Source organism: Pelobates fuscus, chromosome 1, assembly GCF_036172605.1.
Source record: "Pelobates fuscus isolate aPelFus1 chromosome 1, aPelFus1.pri, whole genome shotgun sequence".
NCBI classification, from domain to species: Eukaryota; Metazoa; Chordata; class Amphibia; order Anura; family Pelobatidae; genus Pelobates; species Pelobates fuscus.
The window spans coordinates 5,101,201-5,116,666 of record NC_086317.1 but is presented as its reverse complement, the minus strand read 5'-3'; the positions used below and the strand labels follow the sequence as shown (position 1 = coordinate 5,116,666).

Below are 15,466 nucleotides of genomic sequence, written 5' to 3'. Positions count from 1 at the left end.
CATGGCTGTATCCCCCCACAGTCCGCTTATACCCAGAACCATGGCTGTATCCCCCCACAGTCCGCTTATACCCAGAGCCATGGCTGTATCCCCCCACAGCCCGCTTATACCCAGAACCATGGCTGTATCCCCCCACAGTCCGCTTATACCCAGAACCATGGCTGTATCCCCCCACAGCCCGCTTATACCCAGAGCCATGGCTGTATCCCCCCACAGCCCGCTTATACCCAGAACCATGACTGTATCCCCCCACAGTCCGCTTATACCCAGAACCATGGCTGTATCCCCCCACAGTCCGCTTATACCCAGAGCCATGGCTGTATCCCCCCACAGCCCGCTTATACCCAGAACCATGGCTGTATCCCCCCACAGTCCGCTTATACCCAGAACCATGGCTGTATCCCCCCACAGCCCGCTTATACCCAGAGCCATGGCTGTATCCCCCCACAGCCCGCTTATACCCAGAACCATGACTGTATCCCCCCACAGCCCGCTTATACCCAGAACCATGGCTGTATCCCCCCACAGTCCGCTTATACCCAGAGCCATGGCTGTATCCCCCCACAGCCCGCTTATACCCAGAACCATGGCTGTATCCCCCCACAGCCCGCTTATACCCAGAACCATGGCTGTATCCCCCCACAGCCCGCTTATACCCAGAGCCATGGCTGTATCCCCCCACAGCCCGCTTATACCCAGAACCATGGCTGTATCCCCCCACAGCCCGCTTATACCCAGAACCATGGCTGTATCCCCCCACAGCCCGCTTATACCCAGTACCATGGCTGTATCCCCCCCACAGCCAGCTTATACCCAGAGCCATGGCTGTATCCCCCCACAGCCCGCTTATACCCAGAGCCATGGCTGTATCCCCCCCACAGCCCGCTTATACCCAGAGCCATGGCTGTATCCCCCCACAGCCCGCTTATACCCAGAACCATGGCTGTATCCCCCCACAGCCCGCTTATACCCAGTACCATGGCTGTATCCCCCCCACAGTCCGCTTATACCCAGAGCCATGGCTGTATCCCCCCCACAGCCCGCTTATACCCAGAGCCATGGCTGTATCCCCCCCACAGCCCGCTTATACCCAGAACCATGGCTGTATCCCCCCACAGCCCGCTTATACCCAGAGCCATGGCTGTATCCCCCCACAGCCCGCTTATACCCAGAGCCATGGCTGTATCCCCCCACAGCCCGCTTATACCCAGAGCCATGGCTGTATCCCCAAACAGCCCGCTTATACCCAGAGCCATGGCTGTATCCCCCCACAGCCCGCTTATACCCAGAGCCATGGCTGTATCCCCCCACAGCCCGCTTATACCCAGAGCCATGGTTGTATCCCCCCACAGCCCGCTTATACCCAGAGCCATGGCTGTATCCCCCCACAGCCCGCTTATACCCAGAGCCATGGCTGTATCCCCCCACAGCCCGCTTATACCCAGAGCCATGGCTGTATCCCCCCACAGCCCGCTTATACCCAGAGCCATGGCTGTATCCCCCCACAGCCCGCTTATACCCAGAGCCATGGCTGTATCCCCCCACAGCCCACTTATACCCAGAGCCATGGCTGTATCCCCAAACAGCCCGCTTATACCCAGAGCCATGGCTGTATCCCCCCCCCACAGCCCGCTTATACCCAGTACCATGGCTGTATCCCCCCACAGTCCGCTTATACCCAGAACCATGGCTGTATCCCCCCACAGCCCGCTTATACCCAGAACCATGGCTGTATCCACCCACAGTCCGCTTATACCCAGAACCATGGCTGTATCCACCCACAGTCCGCTTATACCCAGAACCATGGCTGTATCCACCCACAGTCCGCTTATACCCAGAACCATGGCTGTATCCACCCACAGTCCGCTTATACCCAGAGCCATGGCTGTATCCCCCCACAGCCCGCTTATACCCAGAACCATGGCTGTATCCCCCCACAGCCCGCTTATACCCAGAGCCATGGCTGTATCCCCCCACAGCCCGCTTATACCCAGAGCCATGGCTGTATCCCCCCACAGCCCACTTATACCCAGAACCATGGCTGTATCCCCCCACAGCCCGCTTATACCCAGAGCCATGGCTGTATCCCCAAACAGCCCGCTTATACCCAGAGCCATGGCTGTATCCCCCCCCCACAGCCCGCTTATACCCAGTACCATGGCTGTATCCCCCCACAGTCCGCTTATACCCAGAACCATGGCTGTATCCCCCCACAGCCCGCTTATACCCAGAACCATGGCTGTATCCACCCACAGTCCGCTTATACCCAGAACCATGGCTGTATCCACCCACAGTCCGCTTATACCCAGAACCATGGCTGTATCCACCCACAGTCCGCTTATACCCAGAACCATGGCTGTATCCACCCACAGCCCGCTTATACCCAGAGCCATGGCTGTATCCCCCCACAGCCCGCTTATACCCAGAACCATGGCTGTATCCCCCCACAGCCCGCTTATACCCAGAGCCATGGCTGTATCCCCCCACAGTCCGCTTATACCCAGAGCCATGGCTGTATCCCCAAACAGCCCGCTTATACCCATTATTCCCTGTAAGCAGGGTGAGTGACTAGCTAGAAGTGTGTTAGTACATACCATGCTCTGCACATTGTACTTCTTCCATTATTTAGATGTAAACTGGGGAAAGTAAGAGACAATCCATTAACCTTTCATTGTTCTACAACAGGGAGACACAATAGCAAGATGGCGTCTGTTAAAAACTGATACAGAATGTCTGCACAGGTATAGAAAATGATCAGCACAACAAACAATACCAGGGCAGAGTCCGCTAAATCCAGCCAGATCCACCCAGATTGACCCCATTTTTTTACTATAATAATATAATTTATTAGGACAAAATAGGTGTGGCAGATCTAGCCACTTATTAAACAGAACTTGTTACAAACTGCTATTTGTAACTGGCCCTTTAAATGAGAAATTGCCCTGCTTCCCTGGATTGTGGAGAAGCCTATTTGCCAGCCTCCTTCCTCATGACTATGGCCCCTGGGAGATTGTACCCCTAAAAGCTTATGGACTTTTATTGGGTGTGTATGGCCCTTTAAGAACCGTCTGGGGACATATTGTGACTTTGCTGAACAATGTCCCTTTAAGACTATGTCCCCAGACCGGTAAAATAACTTGCCCCTGGCTCTCTCCCACTTGGTTCAGTAAATAGGGCTTACTGAACCAAGTACCACACAGGCGGACCACCCAGAAGCTAAAGTGTGCAGGCAATTTACCTCCCAGGCTGTGAGGTTACTGCAGTTTAATTGCCAACTGCTGGGTGGCCGCCATTCGACAGTCGAACACGTGGCGGCGGCCATCTTTGTTCATTTGAACGCGGTCAGCGGTGTATGCTAAAGATTCTGTGGAACTAAAATCGGATGCGCAAATACACGAACACCGCTGATCCTTACCTTCTCCCATACTGAACTTGCAGCTCCAGAGACTAAGTCCCGTTCGAATGCGACTTAGTCGTTTTTCTGCATGAAATTGACCGACCGCACAGCCCAAATCTATGGAACTGTTTTGGGCAGGAAATTGTGCTTGTGGTCGGTCATAAAGGACTTCCACTTAACTTTTGATCCGCTGGAGGGATTTGGCTGATTTTTGGAAGTGTTTATGTTTGATGTATGCTGAGTCTGAATATGTAATTGATGGAGATTGGATGTATGGTTTTAAAGTTACAGTGTATGTGTAAAAACTGTATTTTTTACTGTCTGTAATAATTATGTTAAACCATAATTATATCACAGACAGAAGGGAGGATTTTGTGTGTAATTACTGGGAGTGGTTTCAATGATGTACGTGTATGATTGCTTGTTTTGTCCCTCCCTGTGGGTGGTCCTGTATTTACAAAATGGTAATAAAAACCAGGCTGGGTGTTCCAGCACCTCAGACCTCTTCTGACCCTCTAACTTGCAGCCTTGACTCATGTTTGTAGGGGACAGCTATAATCACTACAGGGATTGCTATGCTCTTCATCCTCCCTTAGCTACTGAGCTCTTGTAAGAGCTCTTGTTCCTGATCCTGCTTCGCTCTACAGAAGGAAGAAGTTCACCTACTGGAGCCTGGTCGTAGGTTCAGGGCGCAGAGCAGACGGCGAGATACCAGCCCAGCAGCGGTGGTTCGTAGAGTCTGCAGTACTTATGGTGGCTATGCAGTAGTTATGGTGTCTACGGTGCTGATGATCCTTTGGTGAGCGCTAGGAGCATCCTTTTCTACGGTCCAACTTCCAGCCAGCCTGGAGGCAACCGTAACAGAACTGTATATTTTTTTGCTATTAACCATATTGTGCAATGTGTAATGGACGGTTTTGCTCACCAGTTTAAAAAACGTTTAGGCGATAATCCCCTTCCAGATAGACAAGCAGCTACTGTAAGCACCAATCTCCTGAACTGCAAACTCTACGAATCCTGGAAACAGCCGAACAGGAAAACCATACAAAAGGGTTACACTCCTGGCAGTCAGCATACAATCCAATTCCCCCAATAATGAGACGACACTTTGTTTTGAGGGTTAAGCAGAATCTGACTGTCCTGGCACATACAGTCTCTTTTATCCCCAATCCACAACCACAGTACAGCCCACAGGGTATTACAGAACAACCAATCAATCCGTACAATACACACAGACCCTCCCACACAAAATCCTCCCCTCTGCCTGTGATATGATTACTGAACACAATGGGTAATCTCATTATCACAGGCAGAGGAATACAGTTTTTACACAATATTTATAACTTCTAAAATATACATGTCACAAACATAAAACATACATTTTCATAAGCAGCATACTCCAAATACAAACATATGTCAAAATCATCCAAATTGGTGCATTGGTTTAAAAGATAGATCAAAGTCCTTTGTGACCAAATGAAGCATGGCTTTTCTGCCCAAAACCAGTTCCACGGAGTCTTCTATCCTGGAGATAATTGAGAAGTAATCCAATTATCTCCAAGGACAGAGGCAAAACTCCATTAGCCACATGGAAGACAAAGGACGATAAAAGACATAAAAATACATACTGTTACATTTATCACATAGAACATACACATTCTACCTATCCCCAGATAGCTTAGACCTGAGCGCACATTATTACCGGATGGCGCTCAGATCACATACATACAGTTCAATCGCCATGGAACCAAAGTCTTTCATACAGTCTTTCAGTATACACCTGTGCTCCATGGCATAGCTATCTGGGGTAGCATGGCTTTAACAGTCCGCAGAAAGGCACAAACCAGCCTTTCTGCAGGGAAAAAGAACAGGGGCCATAGTCTAAAGGCAAGAGGCAGGCAAGCAGCCCCCTCCAAGGACACGTGGCGAGGTCGGTTTCGCCAAACTTCTCCCCTTTACCCCCCAGACTAACAGGGTATCTGACCTCCTGTCGGTCAGTGCCCTGGTTAGTCCAGCAAACCACCCACAGAACACAATCAGCAGTACAGCCCACCCACAATAAAGAGTTACTGCACCTGGGTAAACGTGCAGCCAGTCTTTGTCCAGGGCTTCCATCACGGCTTTTTGGGTTACGGGTACTTCGGATCTGTGGGTTGCTGAGGGGGCAGAGACCAGCTGGAGTAGTCTGGTTGGAGGCCAGCTGTGAAGAGGAGTTAGTAGGCTCCTCTCTCTGGACCCAGTACTGCTGCTGGAGGGCACGACAGGCGGTCTCCCCTTTCAATATATTCTCCTGCTGCTGGGGGGCGAGACTGACTGCCTCACCTGCCCCATCTGGGAGACTAGGGTCTCCCCTTTGGGAAATAAGCTGCCGCTGGGGAGAGGTGGTCACCGACTCCTCTCCCTGGAACACTTTCCGCCGCTGGGGAGAGGAGGTAGCAGGTTCCTCTCCCTGACACTCTCTCTGCTGGTGAAGGGGGGGACCAACTATCTCCCCTTTCAATATTTTGTCCCGTGGCTGGGGTGCAAGACCGACGGTCTCTGCTCCCTGCAGGACACTCTGCCGCTGGGGAGGAAGGACGGCACCTTCGGCTCCCTGGGACTCACACGGCCGCTGGGGAGGAAGGACGGCACCTTCTGCTCCCTGGGGTAAACACTGCCGCTGGGGAGGAAGGATGACACCTTCAGCTCCCTGGGACTCACACGGCCGCTGGGGAGGAAGGACGGCACCTTCTGCTCCCTGGGGTACACACTGCCGCTGGGGAGGAAGGACGGCACCTTCAGCTCCCTGGGGTACACACTGCCGCTGGGGAGGAAGGACGGCATCTTCAGCTCCCTGGGACTCACACTGCCGCTGGGGAGGAAGGACGGCACCTTCAGCTCCCTGTAACTCCTTTTTGGCCAAATCTGCTAGGAATTGCAGGTACTCTCCTACTAGTTTCCTGGCGAGCTGCACGGCTCTCTCCGGGGGGTTGGGTCCATAGACAGACAGCACCTCATTAACCTCTCTGTCAAACTCCTCCTGAGTGTAGTCAGACACCATGCTTGCTCTGCTGAAGTTGGTTCCTTTTGTAGAAAGGGTCGCTGTAAGGGTTCTAACGTTGCCCTCAATTTGTAAATCTAGGGAATGTTGTTACCTTGTAGCTGTCCTTCTGGGCTGTGGGAATGATCCTGTCGCTTGCCACCAATTGTAACAGACCGTTTTGCTCACCAGAGGTTAAAAACCGTTTAGGCGATAATCCCCTTCCAGATAGACAAGCAGCTACTGTAAGCACCAATCTCCTGCACTGCAAACTCTACGAATCCTGGAAACAGCCGAACAGGAAAACCATGCAAAAGGGTTACACTCCTGGCAGTCAGCATACAATCCAATTCCCCCAATAATGAGACGACACTTCGTTTTGAGGGTCAAGCAGTGGTCTGACTGTACTGGCACATACAGCCTCTTTTATTCCCAATCCACAACCACAGTACAGCCCACAGGGTATTACAGAACAACCAATCAATCCGTACAATACACACAGACCCTCCCACACAAAATCCTCCCCTCTGCCTGTGATATGATTACTGAACACAATGGGTAATCTCATTATCACAGGCAGAGGAATACAGTTTTTACACAATATTTATAACTTCTAAAATATACATGTCACAAGCATAAAACATACATTTTCATAAGCAGCATACTCCAAATACAAACATATGTCAAAATCATCCAAATTGGTCCATTGGTTCAAAAGATAGATCGAAGTCCTTTGTGACCAAATAAAGCATGGCTTTTCTGCCCAAAACCAGTTCCACGGAGTCTTCTATCCTGGAGATAATTGAGAAGTAATCCAATTATCTCCAAGGACAGAGGCAAAACTCCATTAGCCACATGGAAGACAAAGGACAATAAAAGACATACAAATACATACTGTTACATTTATCACATACACATTCTACCTATCCCCAGATAGCTTAGATCTGAGCGCACATTATTACCGGATGGCGCTCAGATCACATACATACAGTTCAATAGCCATGGAGCCAAAGTCTTTCATACAGTCTTTCAGTATATGGCTGGGCTCCATGGCATAGCTATCTGAGGTAGCATGGCTTTAACAGTCCGCAGAAAGGCACAAATAAACCTTTCGGCTGGGAAAATAACAGGTTTGAACTGCAGGGCCATAGTCAGAAGGCAAGAGGCGGGCAAGCAGCCCCCTCCAAGGACACGTGGTGAGGTCGGTTTCGCCACACAATGTATGCGGCATTCGTGTGTTACAGCACACGAATACCGCTAATGTTCAGCCTGGTTATCCACTGTGACGGTACAATCCGTTACTCCGTCAAGCATTCCCTTCTTCCCATCTCCACCTGCCATCTGTGGGTCTCCCCAGGACCGCTCTATAAGGTCGCTTACCTCTGGGGCTGGTTGGACAGAAGGGGGTACGGTGTCCAGTTGATCCTCTGGGCTGAGGTACAGTGGTTGGGCGAAGTCGAACAGTTGATGGTGATCCTGTTCTAGCTCCCATTCGATGGTAATCAGGCGGGTGATATCTGGTTCCAGGTCAGTAGCATCAGGGAGCTCCAGTGCATCCAATCGCCATTCCCTGATGTCCCAATACCGGGACTCCTTGGTGCTGCCAAAGTCACTGTCCTCCTCCAATGCCTCCCATAACAGACCAGGCCCATCGTAGTCACTGCCCTCTGGCCTCTCACTATCAGCCATCCAGGGGCACCTCTGGACTGAGAACCACCGTAGCGCCCGGTATGCCTCATCCAGCTACAGTTCTTTTCTGATCAACCTCTGCAGTTCCAGGGGTAGACACCCCAGGAAGGGCATCCTAAGCGCTGCTTGTTTCTGACTGCGCTGTGCTTCACTTGGGAGATTTTCTCCCCATGAACCTCGTGTCCGCTCCAAGGCCTCGTGCCAGAGATCTCGCCGTAACCAATCTCTCCAGGCCAGCTCCTCCTCGGCTGAAATAGGGCCACACTCCTGGGCCAAGGCATTTTGTAGCCTCCATAGGAACTCCTCCTCGTAGGTTGACGCTGCCCGGGGGCTAGCTTGCTCCATCCCTTTGAGTTCCTCCGAAGCAAGGGTTTCAGCTAGCTTCATTTGCAGCTCTATTTACCTCTTTTGTTTCGCCTCTTTCGCTACAATGTTCATTACCTGTAGAACAATGTCAGCTGTTGGGTTCGGACCGAACCACGCTAGTCTCTCCCGAATCTCACTGTTGGCTGGCGATTCATTCTCCCGAATTGATGGTGTCTCCATGTCCTGAATGGTTGGTGTTGCTGCAACCAAGTTCTCCCGGTCTAGCTCCATTAACTCAGCCATAACGACCTGCTTGGTTTTGCTGCTACCAATCCTTCCATGTTGCTGTGGATAGGGACGCTGCCCGTAGCTAGTTCTATCCTGTTACATTACTGTTACATTGTTACTGTTTCATCGCTGCTACTACTGACATTTTGCTGGAAAATACAAAACACACGAAAGGATTTATACCGAAGTTCGGCAAACGAACGACGGACCCCCCAGTTCTCGGCGTGTGCCGCCACTTAACCCCGGTCACCTCTGGAAGTACCGAACGGCCGACCACCCAACTGGGGATGTGTGCCGCCACTTGATCACCCAGGGAGTTGCGGTTTGCGGTTAACCACAAGCTAATGGATGGAATGTTGTGGTTAACCGCAGGCTAAGTACCCCTTCAGGGCGGTCCCCGATTCGTACCCCGAACGGTAATAACCTCCAGACAGAGAGCGGGGGTTCGTATGTCATCCTAGCCGTGGAGAGTTCCATAAGATCACGCCGAGGTACCGCTGCCTATTGTCATCGCTTAAAACATGGCCGCCACCTCGTGTTCGGGACTAATAACATACGAAAGACTTTGTATGCAAGAAACTGGACATGCCATTCGTGAGGTCTGTGCGCTATCCGCATGAATGATGCGCTCAGAACCGAGCTATCTAATGATGGGTAGAATGTGAAGGATTCCTAGTAAAATGTTATAATTGTATATTTTATACTGTTTTCTCTTATAGCTATTCCACGTGGGATTTTGGGCCCTTGGGGATAATCGAGGCATTCCAGCCATTGGATTTATTATCCCCAAGAAGGGCGGGGACTTATTTCAAAGGATACAGTATATTGTCATTGGTTGATTATATGTTTTGTCCCGACATGCCACTCGGTCCAGAGGGGGCTGTCCCTGGACCGAGAACGTTTGCATAAATAACGCTGTACTGTGTCAGTAAAGCCAGTTCTTATTTTGACCCTCAAATCGCAGCCTCGACTCGGTTTGTGGGGAAAGGGTATCCTAGCTGAGTTATAGCTAGTGGGAGATTCTACACTTGCAGGTCTCTACCGATTACAGCTCCGTTCGACTCTTTGTGTTCAGGAACCAGGACATCCAAACGATCCAACCTCCTGCTAGCCCGGAGGCAATCGTAACATATCCCTTGAGTTCCTCTGAAGCCAGGGTCGCTGCACGAGTGCTAGCGTTGCCCTCCATGCACTATACACTTAGTGCCTTCCTTGAATCCTCTGTGCAGGGGAAAAGAAGGGAAAATCCCGCCGCTTGCCACCAGTTGTGACGGTACAATCTGTTACTCCGTCAAGCATTCCCTTCTTCCCATAAAATAATATTCCCAATAATCCACAGGAATAAATATCGCCGGTATCACCAAATAATCCACACATGAGCCAAAGCTTAATGCTGGAACAGAACTTTACTGGAAGTATCAACAACAGGTATTCAAGCTACAGTTTATTTTATGCCCTGCTCCCATGCAGGGGAGGGACACACACGTTATCTACAGTAGCCAATAAAACAGAGGTTACAGCCCACACAAAATCCTCCCCTCTGCCTGTGATTCAATTATCTTATACAATAGAAGATGCAATTATCACAGGCAGGAAAAATACAGTTTTTACAGCATATTCATAACTTCTCAAATATACATCACATTCACATACAAATATATTCCCAATCAATCCATTCAGGGGAACAACATATCAAAAAATGGCATGAATCAGACCAGGGGTTCAGAAGTTAGTAAAGTATCTTTGGGGGCCTGGCTGGCAGCATGGCTATCTGGCCCAAACCGGTTTTAGAGAGCCCTCTATCCTGGAGACAATGGGGAAAATACAAAAGGATACAAAAATACATAACTCCTATCATACTGAATTGAACGGGCCAAATCTCCCAGGGTCCATAGTCACAGGGCAAGAGGCGGGCAAGCAGTCCTCTCCAGGCACAAGTGGCGAAGGGCACTTCATCACAGTAATAAATCCATGAATAAAGTAGCAGGGAGGGAAAGTACCGAATGAATGGAGGGTGATTCTTCACATCCACGAACAGTGAATCACCGCACTGTTTGTGGAATAAGCAAAGTACCAAATGGGAGATCACCCATAGCAGGTCGTGTCTCCAATTAGGTACTTTGTGTGAAGAAATTACCCTTTTTATTAATTCTTTCTTCATTCTCCATTCGGTAGATGTAACTACCGAACCAAGACCACCCCCTGGCTCATTAAACTCCAGAGCTTGTTTCAATTAAACCCTCTATGTGTGCGGCCAGCGTTCGTACTACCAAACGCCACATGGCTGAGAAAACCGTGGCCATCGTTTTTCAGACGAACAAAGGCAGCGGGACTTGGTCGTCGAGTGTCTGGAACTAAAATCAGACACTCGACTTCCCAAACACCGGTCTCAAACACACGAACGCTGGATCTATATGTACCGATTAGCTAGAAGAGCGCTATTCGGTACGGTTGTGCATACGAATGAGGGGAACAATCGCTGCTAGGAGCCAGGGGGATCCATTAGGTACTTTGTTAGTTTTTCTCCTTTTACTGAAGTGACCGACAAAAGCACTCAAACTTGTGGAACTATTTTGGGCAGCCCACTCACGGTGAACCAGTCACAGAAGACTTCCATAGTTTTTGAGAACCCCTGAACCGATCTGGGTGAAATTTGAATATGTTGGTCACCCAGATCGGGGCTATCAGGGGACATATAATTTGTGGGGATACCTCATGTATAAAGGGGTGTTCCAGATATTGGGGAAAACTGTGATTTTTCTGCCTGGAGATAATCAAGTTATTACTTTATCAGACTTGATTATCTCCAGGGCTAGGGGAAGGAATTTTAGGTTTGTGCTGGGTGCGTTTTATGTTTTTACTGTACTTGATTGGTTATACTGTGTCCCTCCCTGTGGGATGTCCCCTTGCATGGAGACTTGCCTAAAAGCCTGTGTGTGCTAATTAAAGCCAGTTCTATTTGTACCCTTCTTCTTGATTCGGCTGATGTTTGGGGATTCGTATGCTTTATTAACCCCTTAAGGACCAAACTTCTGGAATAAAAGGGAATCATGACATGTCAGACATGTCATGTGTCCTTAAGGGGTTAAGGGAATTATCTTGTAAAGTTATTTGTATTTCGTATGGATTTCGTCTACTTCAACTACCGAACGGAGAGCTATTTTAACTAGGCTCTGGCGGTTCGGGAGGAAACTACGGGTTGTGTCGTGTCAGTTTCCGGGTACGGGTTGTGTCGTGTCAGTTTCCGGGTACGGGTTGTGTCGTGTCAGTTTCCGGGTACGGGTTGTGTCGTGTCAGTTTCGGGGTGCGGGTTGGGTTGTGTCAGTTTCGGGGTGCGGGTTGGGTTGTGTCAGTTTCCGGGTACGGGTTGGGTTGTGTCGATCAGTTTCGGGGTACGGGTTGTGTCAGTTTCGGGGTACGGGTTGTGTTAGTCTCGGGGTGCGGGTTGTGTCAGTAAGTTTCGGGGTGCAGGTTGTGTCAGTAAGTTTCGGGGTGCAGGTTGTGTCAGTAAGTTTCGGGGTGCAGGTTGTGTCAGCCAGTTTCGGGGTGCAGGTTGTGTCAGCCAGTTTCGGGGTGCAGGTTGTGTCAGCCAGTTTCGGGGTGCAGGTTGTGTCAGTCAGTTTCGGGGTGCAGGTTGTGTCAGTCAGTTTCGGGGTGCAGGTTGTGTCAGTCAGTTTCGGGGTGCAGGTTGTGTCAGTCAGTTTCGGGGTGCGGGTTGTGTCAGTCAGTTTCGGGGTGCGGGTTGTGTCAGTCAGTTTCGGGGTGCGGGTTGTGTCAGTCAGTTTCGGGGTGCGGGTTGTGTCAGTCAGTTTCCGGGTACAGGTTGTGTCGGTCAGTTTCAATGTACGGTTGTGTCAGTAAGTTTCGGGGTGCGGGTTGTGTCAGTAAGTTTCGGGGTGCAGGTTGTGTCAGTAAGTTTCGGGGTGCGAGTTGTGTCAGTCAGTTTCGGGGTGCGGGTTGTGTCAGTCAGTTTCGGGGTGCGGGTTGTGTCAGTCAGTTTCGGGGTGCGGGTTGTGTCAGTCAGTTTCGGGGTGCGGGTTGTGTCAGTCAGTTTCGGGGTGCGGGTTGTGTCAGTAAGTTTCGGGGTGCAGGTTGTGTCAGTAAGTTTCGGGGTGCAGGTTGTGTCAGTAAGTTTCGGGGTGCGGGTTGTGTCAGTAAGTTTCGGGGTGCGGGTTGTGTCAGTAAGTTTCGGGGTGCGGGTTGTGTCAGTAAGTTTCGGGGTGCGGGTTGTGTCAGTAAGTTTCGGGGTGCGGGTTGTGTCAGTAAGTTTCGGGGTGCGGGTTGTGTCAGTAAGTTTCGGGGTGCGGGTTGTGTCAGTAAGTTTCGGGGTGCGGGTTGTGTCAGTCAGTTTCGGGGTGCGGGTTGTGTCAGTCAGTTTCGGGGTGCGGGTTGTGTCAGTCAGTTTCGGGGTGCGGGTTGTGTCAGTCAGTTTCCGGGTACAGGTTGTGTCGGTCAGTTTCAATGTACGGTTGTGTCAGTAAGTTTCGGGGTGCGGGTTGTGTCAGTAAGTTTCGGGGTGCAGGTTGTGTCAGTAAGTTTCGGGGTGCGAGTTGTGTCAGTCAGTTTCGGAGTGCGGGTTGTGTCAGTCAGTTTCGGGGTGCGGGTTGTGTCAGTCAGTTTCGGGGTGCGGGTTGTGTCAGTCAGTTTCGGGGTGCGGGTTGTGTCAGTCAGTTTCGGGGTGCGGGTTGTGTCAGTCAGTTTCGGGGTGCGGGTTGTGTCAGTCAGTTTCGGGGTGCGGGTTGTGTCAGTCAGTTTCGGGGTGCGGGTTGTGTCAGTCAGTTTCGGGGTGCGGGTTGTGTCAGTAAGTTTCGGGGTGCAGGTTGTGTCAGTAAGTTTCGGGGTGCAGGTTGTGTCAGTAAGTTTCGGGGTGCAGGTTGTGTCAGTAAGTTTCGGGGTGCAGGTTGTGTCAGTCAGTTTCGGGGTGCGGGTTGTGTCAGTCAGTTTCGGGGTGCGGGTTGTGTCAGTAAGTTCCGGGGTGCGGGTTGTGTCAGTAAGTTCCGGGGTGCGGGTTGTGTCAGTCAGTTTCGGGGTGCGGGTTGTGTCAGTCAGTTTCGGGGTGCGGGTTGTGTCAGTCAGTTTCGGGGTGCGGGTTGTGTCAGTCAGTTTCGGGGTGCGGGTTGTGTCAGTCAGTTTCGGGGTGCGGGTTGTGTCAGTAAGTTTCGGGGTGCGGGTTGTGTCAGTAAGTTTCGGGGTGCGGGTTGTGTCAGTAAGTTTCGGGGTGCGGGTTGTGTCAGTAAGTTTCGGGGTGCGGGTTGTGTCAGTAAGTTTCGGGGTGCAGGTTGTGTCAGTAAGTTTCGGGGTGCGGGTTGTGTCAGTCAGTTTCGGGGTGCGGGTTGTGTCAGTCAGTCAGTCAGTTTCGGGGTGCGGGTTGTGTCAGTCAGTCAGTTTCGGGGTGCGGGTTGTGTCAGTCAGTCAGTCAGTTTCGGGGTGCGGGTTGTGTCAGTCAGTTTCGGGGTGCGGGTTGTGTCAGTAAGTTTCGGGGTGCGGGTTGTGTCAGTAAGTTTCGGGGTGCGGGTTGTGTCAGTAAGTTTCGGGGTGCAGGTTGTGTCAGTAAGTTTCGGGGTGCGGGTTGTGTCAGTCAGTTTCGGGGTGCGGGTTGTGTCAGTCAGTTTCGGGGTGCGGGTTGTGTCAGTCAGTTTCGGGGTGCGGGTTGTGTCAGTCAGTTTCGGGGTGCGGGTTGTGTCAGTAAGTTTCGGGGTGCGGGTTGTGTCAGTAAGTTTCGGGGTGCGGGTTGTGTCAGTAAGTTTCGGGGTGCGGGTTGTGTCAGTAAGTTTCGGGGTGCGGGTTGTGTCAGTAAGTTTCGGGGTGCAGGTTGTGTCAGTAAGTTTCGGGGTGCGGGTTGTGTCAGTCAGTTTCGGGGTGCGGGTTGTGTCAGTCAGTCAGTCAGTTTCGGGGTGCGGGTTGTGTCAGTCAGTCAGTTTCGGGGTGCGGGTTGTGTCAGTCAGTCAGTCAGTTTCGGGGTGCGGGTTGTGTCAGTCAGTTTCGGGGTGCGGGTTGTGTCAGTAAGTTTCGGGGTGCGGGTTGTGTCAGTAAGTTTCGGGGTGCGGGTTGTGTCAGTAAGTTTCGGGGTGCAGGTTGTGTCAGTAAGTTTCGGGGTGCGGGTTGTGTCAGTCAGTTTCGGGGTGCGGGTTGTGTCAGTCAGTCAGTCAGTTTCGGGGTGCGGGTTGTGTCAGTCAGTCAGTTTCGGGGTGCGGGTTGTGTCAGTCAGTTTCGGGGTAACACACACAGTAACCCCCCCCTCTCTCCCCCCCCCAGCGAGCGGCGGTCTCCCGGTTCCATAACCCGCGGTCACCGGACCCGCTCTCACCTCTCACACGGTCCGCGCTCTGATTTTACTCCCGGCGCAGAGGATGACGGGGCAGCCTCCTCCAATCACAAAGTTCCGAGCGCCGTGTAACCAATCAGATCGCGAGGCGGGAAAATTACCGGTTCACTTCAAACCTAGAAAAAGAAATCGCGGCAGCCAATCACAGTGAGACAATGGCAAATTAATCCCACCCACCATCCAATCACAGTGACACAATGGCAAATTAATCCCGCCCCTCAGCCAATCACTGCAGAGTGGGAGGAGAGAGTTCTCGCAGGAAATAATTATTATTGGCCAGACTGCTCTGACTGACAGGATAACGGTCCAATCCGGGCTCAGTGTGAGCTTCCCGCGGGGAGAGAGGTTAACAGAGAACAGCTTGTCAGCCATTAACCCCTTAACTCCCTCACACTAACCTCAGCCATTAACCCCTTAACTCCCTCACACTTACCTCAGCCAT

At 51.4% G+C, this 15,466-nt stretch overlaps 1 protein-coding gene across 1 annotated transcript in view; it reads right to left on the bottom strand.

Annotated features, from left to right (window-relative positions):
* TTF2 (transcription termination factor 2) overlaps nt 1-15,082 on the bottom strand; it is a 79,518-nt gene extending 64,436 nt beyond the window's left edge. The window contains exons 1-2 of the mRNA XM_063445894.1: nt 15,007-15,082; nt 2,595-2,636 (exon numbers count right to left, since the gene is read on the bottom strand). Coding sequence (XP_063301964.1) covers nt 2,595-2,622 — 28 coding nt within the window. The 5' untranslated portion in view covers nt 2,623-2,636; nt 15,007-15,082. The remainder of the gene's footprint in view (nt 1-2,594; nt 2,637-15,006) is intronic.
* Nucleotides 15,083-15,466: the final 384 nt, after the last annotated feature.